General features: G+C 54.8%; 1 protein-coding gene across 4 annotated transcripts in view; it reads left to right on the top strand.

The window, feature by feature from the left end:
* Nucleotides 1–17,433, top strand: part of AKT2 (AKT serine/threonine kinase 2) — a 49,469-nt gene extending 32,036 nt beyond the window's left edge. For all 4 annotated transcript variants that reach the window (XM_028529499.2, XM_036011909.1, XM_028529501.2 and 1 more), the window contains exons 5-14: nt 7,415–7,568; nt 7,989–8,120; nt 9,567–9,632; nt 10,645–10,713; nt 11,332–11,454; nt 12,576–12,704; nt 12,895–13,109; nt 13,639–13,726; nt 13,837–13,939; nt 14,800–17,433. In XM_028529499.2, coding sequence (XP_028385300.1) covers nt 7,415–7,568; nt 7,989–8,120; nt 9,567–9,632; nt 10,645–10,713; nt 11,332–11,454; nt 12,576–12,704; nt 12,895–13,109; nt 13,639–13,726; nt 13,837–13,939; nt 14,800–14,879 — 1,159 coding nt within the window. In that variant the 3' untranslated portion in view covers nt 14,880–17,433. The remainder of the gene's footprint in view (nt 1–7,414; nt 7,569–7,988; nt 8,121–9,566; nt 9,633–10,644; nt 10,714–11,331; nt 11,455–12,575; nt 12,705–12,894; nt 13,110–13,638; nt 13,727–13,836; nt 13,940–14,799) is intronic.
* Nucleotides 17,434–20,578: the final 3,145 nt, after the last annotated feature.

The raw sequence follows: 20,578 nt of genomic DNA, 5'->3' as shown, positions 1-20,578 counted from the left end.
TCTTGAGAAATCAGCTGACAGTCTTATGGAAACTCCTTTGTCAGTTACTCTCTGCTTTTCTCTTGTTGCTGTTAAGATTCTCTCTTTATCTTTAACCTTTGGTAATTCAATTATGGTGTGTCTTGGTGTGGCCCTATTGGGTCTAGTTTGTTTGGGGCTCTGTGCTTCCTGGACTTGTATGTCTGTTTCCTTCACCAGATTAGGGAAATTTTCCTCCATTGCTTTTTCAAATAAAGTTTCAGTTTTTTGCTCTTTCTCTTCTTCTGGCATCCCTGTGATTCGGTTGTTGGTATGTTTGGAAATGCCCAGAGTCTTCTTATTCTCTCCTCATTTTTTTGAATTCTTATTTCTTCATTCTGTCCTGGTTAAATGTTTATTTCTTCCTTATGTTCCAATTCATTGATTTGAACCCTGGCTTCCTTCCCTTCACTGTTGATTCTCCATGGGTTTTTCTTTATTTCACTTAGGGTAGCCTTCATTTCCTCCCTTAGGCTTTTGTGGTGCTCAGTGAGTTCTCTGAGTATCCTTCTCACCAGTGTCTTAAAGTCTGCATCTGATAGGTTGGCTATCTCCGTTTCTCTTAGTTCTTTTCCTGGGGTTTTGTTCTTTCATTTTGAGCCATATTTCTTTTTCTCCTCAGTTTGGCAGCCTTCCTGTGTTTGCTTCTGTGTATTAGGTAGAGCTGCTTCGACTCCTTGTCTTGGCCCCTGTTACAGCGGTGTAAGAGGTGGAACCTCAGGTAATCGTCAGGGCAGGGGCAGCCTGCATCACCGCTGTGTGGCTCTGTGTGAGGGGAGGGTTCAGAGAGGGGGCAGTGCCACTGCTTGGCCACTAGAGGTTTATTCAGCACTCATCCTACTTCCAGTCACCTATGCGGTGGCGCCCCTCTACTGTTTCCCTGGTGTTGATTCCCAAAGTAGGTGGGTTTGTATACATTCTAGGACCCTGCAGACCCTTTAAATGGACTTTCCTGAGAGACTGGCAGTTTCTTCTGCCTCCCCAACCCCCACTGGTTTTTATAGCCAGGAGTTAGGCTCGCTCCCCAGACATCCCTAATGTGAGAGTGCCTGTTCCACTGGCCACGGCCGCCTGCTCCCCACCGTCTTGCCCCACTGCCACAGCACGTCCTCTCCACCCCTCCTTCCCGTCCGGATGAATACATCTTCTATAAATCCTTGGTTGTCAGACTTCCATACAGTTCAGTTTTCTGGCAGTTCTGGGTGTTTTTTTGTTTTGAGGTTAGTTGTAATCCTTCTTATGGTTGTGCAAGGAGGCGAAGTATATCTTCCTATGTCTCCATCTTAACCGGAAGTCCCCTAGTGTGATCTTTTTCATGTAAATCTTATAATGTAATTTCTCTGCCTAGAACTCTGGGGGGCTTTTAGTCCCACCTGGAGTAAGTGCCATGTTCCAAAGTCAGTGCCAATGTTCTACAAAGTCCCATATGGTCTGGCCTCCTCTCCAGAATCATTTCCTACCACTAGTTCCCTCACTTTAGCCACAGTCGTCTCCTTGCCGTTCGTAAACATGCCAGACACACTTTCGACCTTAGGACCTTTGCCTTTGCTATTCCCTTTGCTTAGCATCTTTTTCTCCCAGATGTTACTGTTCTTTCTTTCCTTAACTTCATGAGGTCTGTGCTCTCATGTCACCTTCTCAGGGTGTTCTGTCTTCCCCCTGTGTTTCTCTTACCCTTACTCTGCTTTATTTTTCTTCATAGCGCCTGCCTACCAGATGTGATGTTTCTTTCTTTCTTTTTTTAAATTTTTATTTATTGATTTGAGACAGACAGACAGACATCGACTTGTTGTTTTACTTGGATTCTTGTATGTGCTCTGACCAGGATCAAACCCGCAACCTTGACTTATCAGGACAACACTCTAACCAACTGAGCTACCCGGACTGGGCCACGTTTTGTTTATATGTGCTGGGAACATAAGTAGGTGTTCGGTAAATGTTTGTTGAACGAATAAAAGAATAACTAAAACTAATTCTCTGTTGGCCAGACCCTGTTCTAAGATCTTTACATGTACTAACTCATTTTACGCTCCCGATGTTTCTGGGAGGTAGCTCCCCAGTCAGGGGTGATGATAGTGAGCTGGAGGCACAGGGAGTTACAGAAGAAAAGAAAGATCTGAAGGACCTGAGTTCTCCCTGCCAGGCGTGGCTGGCTCTGCACCAACCAGCTTAGCCATCTGAGGGTGTCTGTGCACAGAGTGGGAGCGCAGGTGCCCTCTGGCTGTCAGCACCCCTCTAGGGCAGCCCTGGTTAGGGAGAGAAGTCCCTCGTCTGCCCTCAGACCAGCAGCCACTTGTTACTCCTGAAGCTGTGCTGAGGACAAGCCCTGCCATCTCTGGTGTACTGGCCTTCCCTCTTGGATGTGTTTAGTCCTGCTCATCAGGGGACCTCGGGGCTGGGGCCCAGGATCTGGAGTCAGACCGGCACCATGCCACTTTCTCAGTGGGGCTCAGTTCCCTGAGTGTCACGCAGAACAAAGGGGGAAGTAAGTGTGAAAGCACTGCCCAGGCGCCCCCTGGAATCCTGCGTGTTGGCACCTTTTCTTCCTCCCTCTCTTCTGCCACCAGCCCCGCCTTCCCAGAGAGCTGCGTGGTCTCCTCATGCTCCCTCTCACTGCCCCCAGTCCATGCCCCACACAGCAGCTGCTGACTTGAAACAGAACTCGATCTCCTCACCCCTATGTAAACCCTTCAGCGACTTCTCACATTAAGATGTAAATCCCTCACACAGTGGGACATGCAGTCCCCTGTGGTCTGGGCCTGTCTTCCCTCCTACCCTCATCCCCTCCATTCCCCTCTCTCTCGGATTCAGCTCCAGTGTACCTGCTGGGCCTTCTGAAGACACCCAGCTCCCTCCTCCTCAGGGCCTTTGCCACACTCTTCACCCACCCAGGTTCCTTCCCTCCCAGCACTTTGCATGGCTGCCCCCTTCTCTCCATTTTGTTTCACAGCCATGTGCCAAGTGCCTGTTCTGGGCGCTTGGGATACTCCGTGTTTCAGGGACATCTGTTAGGTCCTGGCTTACATGACACCTTTGGAGAGACCTTTCCAGACCGCCCTCTGAGAAGGAGCTTCCTGCTCCAGTTCCTGCATTGGTAACTTTACACACTTATCTTCTCCATTAGGCTAGAAGCTCCATGGGGCTGGTTTCCTCCCGTAGCCTCTGAGCGCCCAGAACCAGGCCGGGTGTGCAGACAGCGTTCAGGGAGTACTGCTGGCTGGCTGGTGGGGCGAATTCTCACAGCCACCCCTTGATGTACTCACTCAGTGCCAGGCACTGCCCTAAGTGCTTTATGTCTCATGTTGCATTTCACCCGTACACTGCCCTCTGGTCCCTGCTCTATGTGGCAGCCAACTGAAACACAGGAAAGTTAAATCACCTGTTCAGTGTTACCTCCAGGAAAGACAGAGCTAAGATTCATGCCAGGCCATTCAGCTGCAGAGTCTGTGCACTCAGCCCTTGGACGATGACCAGTGTATGTGGGAGGCAGATAGAGGCTGGAGAAGCAAGGCCACCCGGGGCCCCTCACAGCCGGCTTGCAGAGCAGAGCTGAGCTCTGGGCCCCAGCTCCCAGCTCCCAAGCCTGTGCCACGCTCAGCCTGGGACTGCATGAGGGAGCGTGGTTCCATCAAATGTGCCTTCCTGGCCTCAGAGCCCAGGGGAAGGACAGGAAGGCTCCTGGAAGTTCCTTTGAGGGGAGAAGTGCTTTGGGCATGGTAGGGGACCTGGGTCCCTGGGCCTCTGCTTGCAGGCCACGTAACTGGCACATGTCAGCCTCTTTGTCTCAGTCTCCTCCTTTGTCAAAGGAGGGAAATAACTGCCTACTTCATAGGGTTGTCAGGAGGCCTCATGGGATTACCTCACCTGAAGTGTCTGGGCACTTGACATGAGGTAAACTGTCCTCTTAGGAATTTTAAAGTGCTACTTTGGGTGTCAGACCATGGGTTAGAGAAACAGAGTGCCCTGGCCAGTGATGGGCTTGTGTTGCTGTTTAGTGGCGGGGTCCACTCTTGGGGGGCAGCTTTCCTTCGCTCAGCCCGTGGGCTGTGGCACAGTGTTCCCTTCTCCCTGAGCCCTCAGGAGCACACCCTGCCTCTTCCCTCTGGGCCTCATCTGGGAAGGAAGCTGTAGCTTTCGTTAGGGATTGGTGGTGGGTGCTAGGAGCCGGGCGGCTCCACCGTGGCCTGGCTGTGCGGCCTCCACAGGTGACTGCCCCTCAGTTTCCACATCAGAAACACACTCAGCCCTCCTCCAGTGCTCTTAAGGAGACAGAATAAGGTGGTGTCTGTGGAGTCGTTACTGTTCTGGCTGTGTCTCTTGGTGGGAAGGTGGTTGGTCCCCCTGTGGGCTCCCCTTTGGGGTGTGGAAAGCACATCTGCCCCAGCTCTGGGTGGGAGCTGCCCTCTGCCCCAGACACCGTGTTGCAAACCCTTAAGGAGTATCCTGGACTGAGGCCCTTGCTTTTTCTCTGAATTCTGAGTGCTGCAAGCATGCAACCTCGGTCCAGTTGGAACAGGGTTGGGAGCTTGTCAGGCATTGGGAGAGCCCCGGTTGCCCTATCCAGCCTCCTGAGTCCTGCTCAGTTCTGCAGGTCCCTGTGCGACTGGGTGCCTTAGTCAAGGTGGACAGGATAAGCCAAGGCCCCATCCAGTGTTGTTAACATCTTCCTCGAGTTGAGCACTTTCTATGGATGCAGTGCTTTGCACACGTCCAATTATCAGTGTCTCAGTGTCCCCAGCCCACCACGGAGGGTGGCGGACTGAGGAGTGAGCTTGCCCGGGTGGCAGAGGTGCCGCCTGAGCTCCAGCTGGTGTGGTCCTGGAGCCTGTGCTCCTGGTCAGAAACTGCGTCCAGAGAGGCTGCTCCAGAGGATCCCCTCGGAGCTGCACCCAGAGGTCCTGCGGTGTGGATGCACCATCACTCACTTATTTAGGCCGCTGCTGCTGGCTGGCCATGTTCCCCCTGCCCAGTGCGTGATGACAAGAGCATGCTGGGCGTCTTGGTCTGCAGCTCTCTGTTTCTGGTGTGACAGTCTGAGATACATACATATTTTCCTTTGTAACGTGTCAGTGTATCTCTTAGTAGATTGGCGATGTTTTTTAATCCATGGTTTTATACCCAGCGTCAGCATTTTTAAATTTCTAAGAGGACAGTTATGATTTGACAGAGTAAATCAAATGTGTCCCCACCCCCATTTTTAGAAATACAGGCATATTACTGTGGGCACAGGGATTTATATTGTCATTGGTTCCAAAGAGGGCACAGGGTAGAACTTGCTAGGAAATGCCTGCCTGAGGTGCTGGGTCAGAGAGAAGAGAAGCCAGGGCCGCTCCGTATAGGTGTGACCCGGGCCTGGGCGTGCTCTCTCTGGTTGTGCACCAGACTTCAGTGTGCCTTGTCTGGGTGTGCCCCGGGCCTCAGTGTGCTTTATTGGGTTGTGCACTGGGCCTGGATGTGCTCCCACCTGTGATGCAGGTGGAGGGGTGAGTGCTGTGTGTGTGTTGTTGTTGGAGGACAGGGGCATTGGACTGTTCTTTGCCTGAGTCCCAGTCCTCTTCCTGGAGGCTGCCAGGGCCCTGGGTCAAGACCATCATTTTCAGAGTTGTTTGTGCTTCTGTGAGTGTGTGCGCATCAGTTCCTTTTGTTTCTAACTCTAATAGTGTGACAGCGTGCTCTGTTCTGCCCGTCCCTGCTTCACATAGGATGTCTTGGGTCATTCCCAGTCTGCAAACTGGTCTGCCTCATTCTCTCTCTCAGCTGCAGCATGTGCCCTCTTGACCTTGCAGCGCCCCGTGAGCATGGTACTGCTGCCATGTCTCCTCGAGTCCAGGGCACTGTCACCTGAAGACACACCAGTGTTTTATATAATATTATGAAAAAGCAGTGCCCAGTTTTAATCAGGACATGTGTCATGGGACGGGTAGGGTTTAGAAGTGTGCTGGGCCCTTGAGCAATGTAGGTTGGAGCTGCATGCATCCACATATACATGGAGTTTTTTCCAGTAAATACTGTAAATGTGCTTTATCTTCCTTATGACTTTCTTAATAACATTTTCTTTTCTCTGGTTTACTTTATGGTAAGAATATAGTATATAATACATATAGCAGCCAGAATAGGATTTGATTGATTATGTTATCAGTAGGGCCTCTGGTCAACAATAGGTTATTAGTGGTTAAGTTCTGGGGGAGTTAAAAGTTAATATGTGGATTCCAACTATGCAGGGGGTTGGCGCTCCTCACGCCTGCGCTGGTCCGGGGTCAGCGGTGGTGCTGCGCAGTGTGTGTGGAAATAGAGGCCCGAGGTATGCAGCACAGAAGCCTGGCCCGGGCTCCGCCTTGAAATCTCAGCCCAGCCACTTGCTCCTTACGTGACCTTGGGCAGGGGCCTCCGGAGTGCAGAACAGTTCACACCTGCTGCGTGGGGCTGGGGGGTGGGGGTGGATTCTGGAGGATTCTGTGCTCATTGGGGCTTAAACTGCGGTGATTTTGGAGGGTGCCTGCTTGCAGTCTCTGAATTTTCTAATTCCTAGCAAATGCTTTCTTTTTTTCCACTGTTCGTGTGGCTGTTTTATAGACATAAGCAAAATCCATAAGGGGTTCAACAGATACTGTGTTGGACTACCTAAAACATTGTGGGGTGGGCGGAAAATGGGGATATGGGCAGTTTGTATCATCCAGCCTCATGGTTTTTCCTTCTTGGTTTCTGGGCGCTTTTACTTATTTTTCTCTCTCTCCAGACAGAACAGTTTGCAAGTATCAGAAGCAAATGCTTCCCCAGTGAATTTTAAGTCACAAGTGACAGACTAGTTGATTGTTCTTAAACTAGACTTCTTTTCCTAGGACCTGCTTCCCTGCTCGCCACCTTCTCCTCCATACCCCTTCCCCACTGGGAGCCCCTGCCCCTGACCGTCCTCCCAGCAGACAGCCCCCTCCGGGCAGTCATGTCTACAGCTCTTGCCTTTTAAGATCTTCAGCTACTTTGGCTAATGAATGCTTCCTTTTACTCTGGGTTTTCTTTAAGGAAGAAAGAAAACTTGTGCACTTGTACACTTGAGCTTGTTGTTTGTTCTGGAGGAATTCAGAGGAGCCCTGTGTCCCCCTCATTCAAGGCTCAGGGTGGCAACTGATTTTCAAGGGGCTGAGAAGAAAGGTGGTTTCCCTGCTTTGATCATTTAATTGCTGCCTGACTTTAAGTGACCCCTCCTGGGCCATAGGCGGTCTCTGTCCTTATTCCACTTTTGTTCTCTCCCACCCAGGGGTCTGTAAAATTTCAGTTTAGTCCCATCAGCTCTCCCCAGTGCAGACAGATCTACCAAAGTGCCAAAGGTTTTTGGAGGGGGTGGGGCTCAGCCCTTCCTGCCCAGGTCTCATGGCTCCCCTGACCTGTCCCCACACAGGGAGGAGTGGATGCAGGCCATCCAGATGGTCGCCAACAGCCTCAAGCAGCGGGGCCTGGGTGAGGACCCCATGGACTACAAGTGTGGCTCCCCTAGTGACTCTTCGGCAGCTGAGGAGATGGAAGTGTCTGTTAGCAAGGCACGGGCCAAGGTGGTAAGTGCTCTGGGGGTGGGGGCAGCACTGCCAGTCTGTGAGCACCCATCCCCCACGACGCTGGCCCTGCCGCTCTTGGTTTGCATGGAGAGTGTGCAGTGCCCAGCCCTGCCTGCCTGTCCACAGCATGGGTGATCTCAGTGCGGAAGTCCCGGGGCCGTCTTTGCCCAGCTCCTCCTGTGAGGTTGGCAGCATCTGTCCACCCCCACGTTGGAGCCCACCCAGGGCCTCACGTCTGGGAGAACCTTGGTCTGAAGGCTACTGCAGACCCGGCAGTCGCTGCCTGGAGCCTCTCTTCCTGCTCCTACCAGAGCACTTTTGCAACAGTGTCCTTTGATTTTCCTTTTTCTTTGTGGAAATGTTCTCCCATGGGCCATGCGCCAAGCTGTGCTGATGGCCCTGCTCCCCCCACCCTGGCAGACCATGAATGACTTTGACTATCTCAAGCTCCTCGGCAAGGGCACCTTTGGCAAAGTCATCCTGGTGCGGGAGAAGGCCACCGGCCGCTACTATGCCATGAAGATCCTGCGGAAGGAGGTGATCATCGCCAAGGTGGGTGCTCCCCAGGCTGCCCTTGGCTGGCCTTGGGGCGGCGGGGGCCCTGCGTGGGGCCAGACACTTAGACCTGCCTTCCACCTCCACCATTTTGTTTTCCCACCGGACCCATAGCCCTGTGCTCAGTCCTGTGCGTCCCCAGCACCCCTGGGGGTGCTCTCAGTGCAGGGACCTGAGAGGGATCTGGGCAGGGAGCTGAGGGAGTCTGACGGGGCCTGGAAGGACCTGAGGGTGGGGGCTCAGCTCAGGGTGTCTCAGTGGGAGGCCGGGCCAGAAATGGGAGTCTTTCCCTTTTTTTTTATTTAAAGTTTTTAAAATAGAAAATTCATAACATGCACAAAAATTTTAAAAGAAAAATAAATATAATGAACTCCCGTGTAGTCATCATCCAGCGTTAGCAATTATCCACATTTGGCCAGTTTTGTTTCGTTAGCTCTGCTCTCCCCCTTTCTTCTGGAGTATTGTAAGGCATATTTTAGACGGCATGTAGTTTATCCATATATACTTGGATAGGTATCTTTAACAGGTGAAGATTTTAAAGACTGTGATTGTGGTGTTGTGATCATTCTCAGCGAAGTGAACAGTCCCAGTGTCGTTGGTCAAAAGCAGGGCTTCTCGGCCTCAGCACTGGTGACGCTTGGGCCAGATGGCTGTCTGCTGTGGGGGGTGCTGTGTGCACTGCAGGGTGTGCGGCAGGTCCCGCCTTCCCTGCTAACGCAGTGTCACCTTCCCCCGCTTCTCCCCTGAGTTGTGACAATCAGAAATGTCTTCAGACCTTATCACCTTGAGCCCTCGGGGGACGACGGGCTTGCCCTGGGAGAGAACCAGTGTCCAAGCCTGCAGGTGGTTGGGGTTGTCAGCACCTCTCGGGTGATGGCTGTGTGCTCAGGTCCCAAAGTCCAGCAGGTGCTGGCATCAGCAGGAGGGTCTGTGGAGCCTCTGGTGGGCCTGGGGAAGGGCCCAAGAATCTGCTTTCCTCCGAGTTTCCAGACAACACTGATGCCATCCATGTGGGGACCAAACACAGAACTGCTGCTCCACATCTTGGAATCTGGTTCTAGATTCAGCTGCTTCTTCCAGCAAGAACATTTATGGGTGGTGATTCCCACGGCCTGCGGTGTCACCTCAGGGGCTCATGATGTCTGCTCGTTCCCTTTTAGGGATGTTAAAGTTGGCTTGTGGGTTTGATAGGTGACAGCCTGATGTTGTCATCATAAATCCCCATCACCTTTCAACTTGTGGTTTTGAGAGCAAGCCACTGAATGTCCTTGCTTGGGTCTTCATTTTGTTAGGGTTCGTGGGTGGTCAGGTGCCATTCCTGCCGTTTTCTCTCTCTGCACATCTGCTAGGAGTGGAGTTGCCTTTCACCAGTTATCTCATCCCTCAGGTGGCAGGGCAGGTGTGCTGCCACCCACTAGCTCCTCCCCTGGCCTCTGTTTGCAGGATGAAGTCGCCCACACAGTCACCGAGAGCCGGGTCCTCCAGAACACCAGGCACCCATTCCTCACCGTGAGTGGCATTCCCCTCAGCCTGTGCACTGTGGGGGGTCCTCCAGGCCAGCCACTTCAGGCAGAGCTAAGGGAATGAGCCCAGCCTGCTACTGTGAAGCACAGACTTAGTGTTGGCCAGATGGCTAGGACCAGGTGTTGCTGGGCTCCCCAGGTGGCCTGAACCAAAACCCAGGGGTGACAGCTTCTTCATAGACAGTGGCTTCATGTCAGCCCCTCAGCTGACCAATGAAATTACATTACAGTGTGGCCCAGGAGAGCATGGCTGCTGTCGTTATGAGTTTGAGGCACTTAATGCAGTTGGTCAAAGCAGGAATATTATTTTCTGTTTTTATGTTACCAGTGTAATCCTAGAAGTAGATGTGTCATTGTGCTGCCTGTTAGTGCAGACTGAGCAGACGCCCCTTCAGGCCATCAGGCTGAATCTGCCTGTATTCAGGCAGATACATGGTCCAGGCTCAGGATGGCTTAGGGGTTGTTTCTTCAGCTCAGCTGCTGTCCAGGGGTTCTGTTAATAAGCCAGCGCACTTGTTCAGATGACATCCTACAAGGCACTTCTCTGTGGGAGGCAGAGCAGTGGAGCTGCTGTGAGCAGAGGGTCAGCGCAGGGCTCTGAGGAAGCTCTGTGGGGCTCCTTGGGGTGCAGTTGAGACCTGCTCCGTGTCAGCAGACCGCTGGCCAAGCTGTCTTTGGGGTCAGCTCCAGCTCCCCGCAAGCAAACCTCGCATGTGTCTGCGAGCGTTGAATGTGTTCGACTGCACAGTGGGAAGAGGAAGAGGCGTGAAATGGTTCTGGTTGCTCAGAACTTAGGCTGTGCTTCCTGGAAGCTTAGTGGCAGGCAGAGGATGGTGTGCTCAGTGCAGTGACCCGCTCCCAGCTCGGGGAGCCACAAGCCCACTCACCCACCCAAAAGGTGAAGCTGAGGTTTGAACCCTGGCTGCCAGATTCCCACGGCCAGGGTGGGGAACGTCCAGGCAGAATCAGCAGTGCCCAGGCCGCTTCCTTCCCCACAGGCGCTGAAGTATGCCTTCCAGACCCACGACCGCCTGTGCTTTGTGATGGAGTATGCCAATGGTGGGGAGGTGAGTCACACTGTCTCCCGCTGGCTTTCTGGGTGTCTCGTTCCGAGTGTGGGGGCAGTGAGGTGCCCAGAGTTGCATAGGTAGTGAGTGGTGGGCTGGTGTGAACGGAGGTCCAGTGAGGTGTGGAGAGGGCTCTGAGGGGGTGGGATGGCAGCGCTGCAGAGGACGCTCTCGATGATGGCCTGCAAAGAAGGCATGTGCAGGTCAAGAGCTGCCAGTGCTCTGCTCTCCCCAAGTCCTCCTGACATGGAGCCGTCAGCCGCTCTGTGTCCCCACTCTGTGTCCCTCAGCCTCTGTCACGCAGATGCAACTCACTGGCTCGTGATCGTGGGCTTCGTCTGTCCCGTTTGGTCTCACAGCTGTTGTCACTTGTTCGTGACTTGTGCCCCTCTGCTTCCTGCTGTGACTCCCTCATTCACTCCCCCTTCCCGCCACCCCCTCCCACGCTCCCCCCTTGGTGCCTGCCATCAGTCTCCTTCACGGGAACTCTTCTCGGTTCTAGCTGTCACTCACTGGTTCATGGAGTAGGTGTGATGCTGTCACTGGGCCGCCAGGCAGGGTCTGTCTTCCCTCCTCTGGGCCAGGAGTCTGACGTCCCCTCCTTCCCTCTACTGGCAGCTGTTCTTCCACCTGTCCCGGGAGCGGGTGTTCACAGAAGAGAGGGCCCGTTTCTATGGCGCAGAGATCGTCTCGGCCCTGGAGTACCTGCACTCAAGGGACGTGGTGTACCGCGACATCAAGGTGAGTACGCCGTCACCCCCTGGCAAGGGCCCGGGCTGGTCCATGGTGTACATGCAGGATGCATACCAGGGAGCTGAGCTGCCGCCTCCGGGGAGGGTTTGTTCACGCGCTTGTGCCAGCTTCCTCTGGGGCTCGAACCCTCCTGCTCTGGCCCAGGTGGTGCTCCTCAGCAAGCAGCCCCGTGGGAGGTCCCTTGTGAGCCTCTAGTGAGTGAGCACTCCTGTGCCACCAGAGGGTGCAATTGGCACAGACACTTTAGAAGACATTTTGCAGAATCCACCGGCACTGGCCATGTGCGTACACAGCAAGCCAGCCCTGTGCCCTAGGCGTGGGCACCCCAGCAACAGGTACCTGTGTGCACCTGGGAATGTGGACACACCTTCCTGGCAGCACTGTCCACACTAACCCCAGATGGGGAGTGACCCGAGTATCTGTTGTCAGAGAGTAGATAAAACCCACGTGCTGTGTTTGCACACTGGGACTCTGCACAGCCATTAAAGAGAACAAACTCCAGGCACATGCAGCAGCATGGACGCATCTCACAGGCTGATGTTGAGGTGAAAAGTCACAGGCAGGACAAACCTGTAGTATTTATAGGTGTGTGTGTGTTATGGGGGCAGGGGATTGCAAAAAAAGAGCAAGAAAGTAAAGTTACTTCTCCGTCCTGAGCAGGGAGGTAGTTATTAACAGGGAAAGGGCACATGGGGGATCTAAGGGCCTGGAAATGTTCTGTCTTGACCTGGGGGAGGTTCTACAGAGGCTCACTAAACAGCCCATTGGTGTGAAGTTTAGGAAAAAGTAAGAGAAAGAAAGATAATAGCCCTCACGTCTGAAGTTGAAAACTGCAGCCCACGGTGGGAGGCAGGCTGGGGCAGTACCGGGTGCCATCTGTCTCTGCCCTGCCTTTTTCCCAGCTCCGAGGGGTGGCTGGGGCCTGGGGAGGCATGCAGTCTCAGAGAGTGAGGGCTTCGGTATGTGCTGCGGTCTGCCCCGTGGCTCAGCCTGGACCCCCTGGTCTGACAGCTGCCGCCGCAGGACACTGCAGGACAGGGCTGGCGGCCACATGGGGTGGTAGGAAGGCCTAGGAGGGCAGGGCCCTGATACGCTGACTGTTCCTACAGCTGGAAAACCTCATGCTGGACAAAGATGGCCACATCAAGATCACTGACTTTGGCCTGTGCAAAGAGGGCATCAGTGACGGGGCCACCATGAAAACCTTCTGTGGGACCCCCGAGTATCTGGCGCCTGAGGTGTCTGGGGCTGTGATGCCGAGGGAGGCGGGGCCCTGGGACTGTGTGTTTCCCCAGCCCAGACTCTGAGGACCAGGCTCCAGTTCCTTAGATCGCCCTCCCCAGCCCCAGGTGGGGCCTTGTCCCCCCCAGGCCTGTCAGCCCGGGCCCCAGGGTGTTGGCCTGGCCCCTCATTGCCCCTCCCCGCCAGGTGCTGGAGGACAACGACTACGGCCGAGCCGTGGACTGGTGGGGGCTGGGCGTGGTCATGTACGAGATGATGTGCGGCCGCCTGCCCTTCTACAACCAGGACCACGAGCGCCTCTTCGAACTCATCCTCATGGAGGAGATCCGCTTCCCACGCACGCTCAGCCCCGAGGCCAAGTCCCTGCTTGCTGGGCTGCTTAAGAAGGACCCCAAGCAGAGGTGAGGGCCGGCACCTGCCCTGCCCTGCCCTATGCTGCCTGCTGCCACTGTCCCTGCGGCCCGGAGGAGCAACGTCCACAGGCACCCCTGCCAGTGGACGTAGTGTACAGTCCCCACGCAGCCTCTGCCAGGGCCCACAGCTGGCACTTAGGGAGTGCTTCCTGGGGGCCAGGCCTGGCCTTAGCTCTCTGCCTATACTACCTTGCTTAACAGGGGCACTGAGGAACAGGGCATTCCTGCCCCTGGGTTGGTGTGACACAGTCATCTGTGGCAGAGCCAGGATGTGAGGTGGCCATCTGCCCTCTCAGTCCACGTTGTGGGCTAGGAGCCAGGTCTCGGGCTCCCTGCCCTGGCCCTGGGCGCTGAGCTCCTTCCCTGCCTCACTCTTCCCTGTGAGTGTTGGTCTGCGGCCAGGACAGGGCACTAAAGGTTGTTCAGGGCATACACGTCACAGGCCCAGGCCTGCACTGAGAGTGTCTCCTGAACTGGCTGCCCCGGGAGGTGGGTGTTCACGGCTGTCTCTGCCCAGGCTCGGCGGGGGGCCCAGTGATGCCAAGGAGGTCATGGAGCACAGGTTCTTCCTCAGCATCAACTGGCAGGACGTGGTACAGAAGAAGGTGAGTGCCACCACCCACCTGCTCCCAGGAGGAGCCTGGCCCCTGGTGGATGACCTTGGCCAAAGCCTGCTATTCTCAGGGTCCTGAGCCTGGGCTCCTCTCCTCCACAGCTCCCGCCGCCCTTCAAACCTCAGGTCACGTCTGAGGTTGACACAAGGTACTTCGACGACGAGTTCACTGCCCAGTCCATCACCATCACACCCCCGGACCGCTGTGAGTGTCTGAGGACCTGAACCCCATGGGCCTGGTGGGCATGGAGGGGGTCTGCCCCTGACCCAGTTAAGCTCGCAGGGGTTTTGCTGTTAGTCATCTGTGGACCGACCCAGTGATCGTCACCAAAAGCCATTGGGTATAGCATAGTCCAGTGCCGCAGACAAAAGTCTGGGCAGGAGACACTTGGGGAGTTGCCAGTGCTGAGGTGACAGATCCGTGGTTGCAGTCCCCACCCGCCTGGGTCTCTGGAGCTGGGTTAGTTCATTGACTCTGTAGCTGTTTACCCACCCGCCAGTGCCGGGCTGTGCTGGAGACAGCAGCGATGGAGGCAGTCCTGGGCCCTGCTCTCAGGGAGCTCCCAGTCCAGGTGGGGGGACAGCCCAGAGCAGTCAGGGCTAGGTATACGACAGGCACTGGGGAATCCCAGAGGAAATGCCTGACTGGGCTTGCAGGTCAGGGAGAGCTTCCTGGAGGAGGGGGGGGCATGGAGATGTGGCAGCTGAGAGTCAGTCTTGGCAAAAGGAATGGCATGTGGACACCTAGAAAGGAGAGCACTGCAGAGGCCAGAGTGCATGGGGAGGGGAGAGGGCGGGAAGGAGGAGTGGGGAGGAGCTCTGTGGGGAGCCAGGGGAGGGTTCTGTGCACTGGAGGGACAGGGTCCCTGTCCCAAGGGTCTTGAGAAAGACCCTTGGCTGTGTGTGGAGGAAAGATGGTTGGGGTAGGAGTGGTGGCCAGGGAGGCCAGGAATGGGGCCAGAGGAATCTGGTTCCCCTCTGCCACCCCCACCCCGAGAGTCTGGGCAGGGTGCTGGGCCCTCTGCAGTCCTGCTCTCCCCAATCCACCTCCACTGGCCCCTGCAGATGACAGCTTGGGCTCGCTCGACCTGGACCAGCGGACTCACTTCCCCCAGTTCTCCTACTCGGCCAGCATCCGAGAGTGAGCAGCGACGCCCATGCACCCGCTGCCGCTACCACGGGACACTCATGGCTGCCATCACCGCCCGGGGGGACTTTGTCCTTTTTTTTTAACTGTTTATTTTGCCTTTTTTGTTTGCATCTCCTTCCCTTATCCCTGCAACCCATTTCCAGTTTTTTTCTTCAGTCCTCTGCCAAACTCCCCTCAGCGGACCCAGCGGCCCTGTTGCCAGAGTCCTGGCCTGCTCTCACCTTCGTGCCCAGATCAGGACTGGGGAGACTCCCTGGCCTGCCCCAGGACCAAGCCTTTGGGCAGTTGGGAAGATTTTGGTTTTTAATCAACAAGCCTCAGTGGGGAGCAAAGGTGGAGTTGGGGACCTGCCTGAATTTCTAGCCAGGTGCCCACAGCTACCTGCCTCTGCACTGTGCCGCCCCCAGAGAGTGGACAGCACCTGGGGTTCCTTCCATACCTGTCATCAGGCTCCAAGTGGCCTGGCAAGGGGACAGTCCAGCCCCCTCCTCACACAGGGGCAGAAAAGCAATAATGTCCAGGGCCAGGCGGGGCCGTGGGAGCTGTGGGAGCAGAGGTTAGAGCTCCCTCAAGAGGCTGGGGTCAGTTACCTGGTGGGGAACCTGGAGGGGCCAAGGGATAGGTACTGCCTCCCTGTGCCCCATGCTGCTCTCCTTACCCTGTGGATGAGGCAGGAGGAACATTTCTGGGGCTAGCCTCCCTGCCCCCTAGCCCGGTGCCTTACCAGGGCTTCCTTCCAGCTGACCATACCACCCGCTGGGCACTGGGCCCTGGGCCTGGCCCTGGTCCCCCCCAGGATGGGGGCTGGGATTGCCCCTTCTCTCTGCCTGGGGCCAAGGGGCCCCAGCCTCGGCTGTTACACATCTTGCACCGAGACAGTGTTGGGCCCCAAGGACTTGGGTTGAGGAGGGGGTGCGGATGGGTGTCTGGTACATACTGGGGTGGGGACCTCTGCGAAGAGAGGCTTCAGGCCACCACCCCCTCTTTCCCAGCCCCATGTTCTGCAGCCTTAAGGTGAGTGTGTCGGTGCTGTGGGCACTCGAGTGCGTGTGTGCCTTGGACTGTGTGTGGGCGTCCTTGTGCATCTGACACAGATGCGCCAGGTTATGTGTGTGTACGTACGTGTGTTGGGTATGTGTGGGGGGGGCATGTCCAGGCCTCGTGTGTGTGGTGTGTGTGTGGTGTGTGTGTGGGCTTGGGCCCCTGGCCCTGACCCTAGCCTTTCATCCCTGGGGGAGGGGTGCTGGCCTAGCCAGGGGCCACACCTGAGGTCCACTTGCTGCCTGTTCCCCCGCCCTCCCCACCAACATCTCTGGGTATTTGGAATGTAGTTTGTGGTTTTGATAGCCTCACCCCCCTCCTGTAGGTAGTTCACAGAGAGACATCTGGGGTGGGGTGGGCTGGGGTGGGGTTGGTTTGGGGAGGGTGGGAGATCTCTTCCTTTTTGTGTGTGTATGTCATTTATCTGATAGTTCTCTTCCCAACCACCCCTTCCCCGTTCCTCATATTTGTACGGTACAAGCAATAAAGACTCGTTTCAGACCAGGCCCACCACCCAGGGCCTTTCCTTGCTTATGGAGTCCAGCCCCAGGTACAGGTACCTGCCGCCTCCTGGTCCTGTTGCTCTGTTAGGTAGGGCCTTTCAAGTTGTTGAGGCCGAGAAGCCTTCTTAGGTGGCGGTGTTGTCAAGCTCAGGCTAGAGAAGGGGGGTGCCTGGGGGTGGAAGCTGCTGAAGAGTTTGGGAAACTCCCCAGGCCTGTGTTGAGGGTGGACTCAGTGGACAGAGACCATTCCAGGCCCTCAGAAGCTGCTTAGATAAAAGGGGTGCAGTGGACGGTCAGGGGTGGCGGGGTTGGGTGGCAGGGTGGGGGTGTGAGGGTAAGCACATTCATTTTCCATGGTGCTTGAGCCCTAGAGCAGGCATTGCCTGCTCACCCCCCACCCATTTATGCTAAACTGGGGAGCGCCCCCATACCCATACAGATTCCTTGGTGTGTCAGTGGGATTTGTGGCTGTCAGCTGGGAACACCTCAGGTTGGGTCGCAGCCTTCACAGCTCTGGGAGCCCTCTGGCAGGCTGTTCCCTTGCTTGAATTACTCCTCCCGGACCTGGGGACCAAGGCTGCTGCTGCACACCAGTGCATTTAGTACCCGATTTTGCCAGAAGCCAAGGCATGGAGTTTTTGAGATCTTCAGTGATGGTAGCAGAGAAGTTGAATCCAGTTCATAAACACCTGTGTTACCTGCAGCCAAGACTTAAGGAATTCTGATTTTTTTTCCCTAACTTCATGTGGACATTGTTATTTCTTAATTACAAAAGTAGGTTCTGGTTATAATCAGAAAAACAGCAGAGAGGCCTGTAAGGGAAAGCCTTTCCACTCTCGCCTCTAGGTGCAGCCCACGGGCTGCAGCCCGCGTTCCCGATGGGCTCCTGCAGGTGAGCCACCTGCTTCCCCGTCGGACACTATGTCCGTTTTGCAGTGGTGATTCTTACTTCTGTTGAACTTTTCCCAGAGTTTTAGGTGGAAGAGTTTTAATAAATTTTACCAAATAAAAATTTTTCGAGTGATCTGTTTTTTGTCAAGTGAACGTGGAAAATGTCACAAGGGGTGTGCGTGTGCATGTGTGTGTGCATGTAAAGAGTAATGCAAGCAAAAACATGCACAAGAAAGTAAAAGTCACCCAGCTCCCAGGCTGAGGGCGCTGATTTTGCTACTCACGTTACTGCTCTGCAAAGGGATGCAGCGGTGTGAAAAGGCCGGTGCCTCCTTTTTCTGCACAGCTCTTCCCTCCCATGTAATGGTGCCAAGCGCCTGGGCACTCTGTGGCCATGTCTTACCCACACTCTTGCCACCGTGTGTGCTTTCAGAAGGTGTGCGCACTCATTGCTAAAAAAGATCCTCTTTTAGCCACTGTGCTTCGGGGAACACCTCATGGACATGGCTGTCATGCTTTCCAGCTGCTCCAAGGTTGGGGTCAGCGGTTCCAGTCACGTAGGCTGTACGTGTCTGATTCGATGCAGTTACAGTGGCACTTGATTTCTGTGGCCTTCCTCCCCAGAACGTCCCCCCAGTCAAAGGAAGAACACAGACAAGGCAAACCCCAGCTGAAGGATGTTCTACGAAATACTGGACCGTGAATTCTCAAAGCTGTCAAGGTTGCTCAAAACTAGAAAAGCCTGAGAAAGTATGTTACAGCCAGGAAGAATCTTAGGAAATGAGAAGGCTGAGTAGTGTGTCCTGAACGGGGTCCTGGGTTAAAGAAGACATCAGGTAAAAAGGAAATCTGAGTAAAGCACGGACTTGAATTTCTTTTGGCTCACTAAACTGACACATCGTCACACCACACTAGTGTGTAAGATGCAAGTGGGGGAAATTGGGTGGGTGGCACATGAGTGCTCTGTACTATCTCTGCCACTTTTCATCTACATTTTTTATTTTAAAAAGCACAAATAATTCTCATCTCCCCTTCAGGCATGTTCCTCATGATGTTTTACATTTACTTTATTCCTTCCCCTCTCCCTATTTATCTGTCGGTGCTATAATGAGAACAGTCTCTTACTGAACCACAGTCCAGTGATCAAGGTCAGGAAGTTAACACTGAAACAGTCAGGTCTGCTCTTCCCAGATGATCAGATTTTATAATGGTCACACCAGCATCCTTGTGGACAGAAGAAAAAACTTCCTGGCTAGCCACTCAGCCCAGGCTCACTGCTGAGCTTAGTTGTTGGGTTTGAAGCTTACAGGGCAGTTATTTAGCAGAATGCCCCTCAGGTATTGTCTGATGTTTCCTTGTGGCTGTAGTCAAGCTATTTTTGGCAGAAATTCCCAGAAATGATGTGCCCTCAGTTCAGCTTACCAGGAGGATCCCAAACATCCCCTTGGCGGTGGTGACTGGTCCCTTGGTTGAGGGGGTGTCTATCAGGCCTCCACTGTGAGTCACTCTTTGGAGTTAGGATCTTGAGTAGAGGTGTTCAGAGAATGTAAACACCCGGTTCTCACCAAGTGTTTGTGGAAAGGGGCAGCAAGTGCAAAGGCCTTGAGCCAGACAGGTGCTGGATGTGCTTAGGGACGATGAAGAGGACAAGGTGTCTTGAGTGGAGTGAGGGTGGGGGAGAGAGGAAGGAAATGAGGTTAGAGGGGCAACAGTGGGCCAACGGGACCTTGTGGTAAGGAGTTTGGTTTTACTGTAAGTGCGACAGGAAGCCACTGGTCCAGCATCTCACACTGCTCACTTTGCCAGTCTCACTGACCTCTCGGTGCCTGAAATAGCCAGCTCTTTCCTGCCCCAGGGCCTTTGCTCAGTCAGCCTGTTTCTGTCACTTGGGATATTCTCCCTTGTCTTTGCTTTCCTGGCTCCTCCTCTCTCAGGTTTCAGCACCAGTGTCACCTCAGAGATGTCCTTTTAGACCACTATATCTAAATTACAAAACCAGCCTTCCACTCCTTCACTCAAATGTTTACTGAGTACTTTGTGCCCAGCCCTGTTCTGGGCACTGGGGGTACAGCAACGAAAAACTGGCAGACAAGCCCTGCCCTCGTGGGGTTGGCATTCCAGTCGGGAGGGAGGCAAGGGGCAGCTGAGGACTAAGGAGAGAGTAATTGCAGAGCGTGGGACAGGAAGTGCTCAGGATGGCTCCTCTCACAGGGAGGGTAATATCCGAGTAAACACCTTAAAGGGAGGGCTATCTGAGGAGCATTTCAGGCCCTGAGGTAGGAGCGTGCCTGGTGGGGGTGAGAGGGGAAGGGGTGGGGAAGACTGGGAGAGGAGATGGCTCACGGGGGTGTTTTCGCGGTAGGGGGGGGGGGTCGGGGTGGGAAGGTAATACACGTCCTTGTGGACTTGCACTTTGAGGGGGATGGCAGCCACGGTGGAGTTCTGAGCAGAGGCCAAGTGCGATCTGACTGACTAGGTGTGCACAGGATCCCTCCTGGGAGTATGTGGGGAACAGACAGTAGGGCAGGGGTCCCCAAGTCCCCCGGAGGCAGACCGGTACAGGTCGTGGCCTGTTAGGAGTCAGGCCGCAGAGCAGGAGGTGAGCGGTGGGCAAGTGAGCAAAACTTCGCTCCCGTTAGCGCCTGAGCTCCGCCTCCTGTCCCCAACTCCCTTCCCCCGGACCGTGGAAAAGTTGTCTTCCACGAAACCGGTCCAGGGTGTCAAAAAGGCTGGGGACCACTGCTGTAGCGGATGGGAACAGGGGGACCAGTGGGGAGCCGCTGCACTCCAGAGACGTCCAAGCGCTGGTGCCTTGGCCGCATCACCGGCGCAGCTCTGGGCCTAAAGGCAGCAGCCACAGGGGATTTGCTCACCCCCAAATTCCCAGAACACAGAGGCCTTTAAGTTATGAAATGACTTGTCGCTTCTACAACCTGAGCTTAGACTGTGTTAAGCCCTGTGCTGGCCACTTAAATACAATCTTGTAAAATCCTCAGGACTACTCTATCAGCTAGGTTTTGAAATAAATTCCCTCTGCAGAGCTGAGGGACATGAGGCCCCGAGGGGCTGCTTCTCGTCACGTAGTAAGTAGCAGGACGAGGGGTGGAGTCCAGCTGCCTGACCTGAGGGTCTGGACCGGGCAGAGCCGGCCTGTGTAAGTATTCGCGTGCCTGCGCACCTGCCCATCTGCCCAGGTGAGTCAAGCTCAGCGCGCATGCGCCCAGGCTCTTTTAAAGTGCCATTCGTGGAGTCCTGGCTC

This window comes from Phyllostomus discolor, chromosome 12, assembly GCF_004126475.2.
Source record: "Phyllostomus discolor isolate MPI-MPIP mPhyDis1 chromosome 12, mPhyDis1.pri.v3, whole genome shotgun sequence".
Classification (NCBI taxonomy): domain Eukaryota; kingdom Metazoa; phylum Chordata; class Mammalia; order Chiroptera; family Phyllostomidae; genus Phyllostomus; species Phyllostomus discolor.
This window is presented reverse-complemented; position numbering and strand designations above follow the sequence as displayed.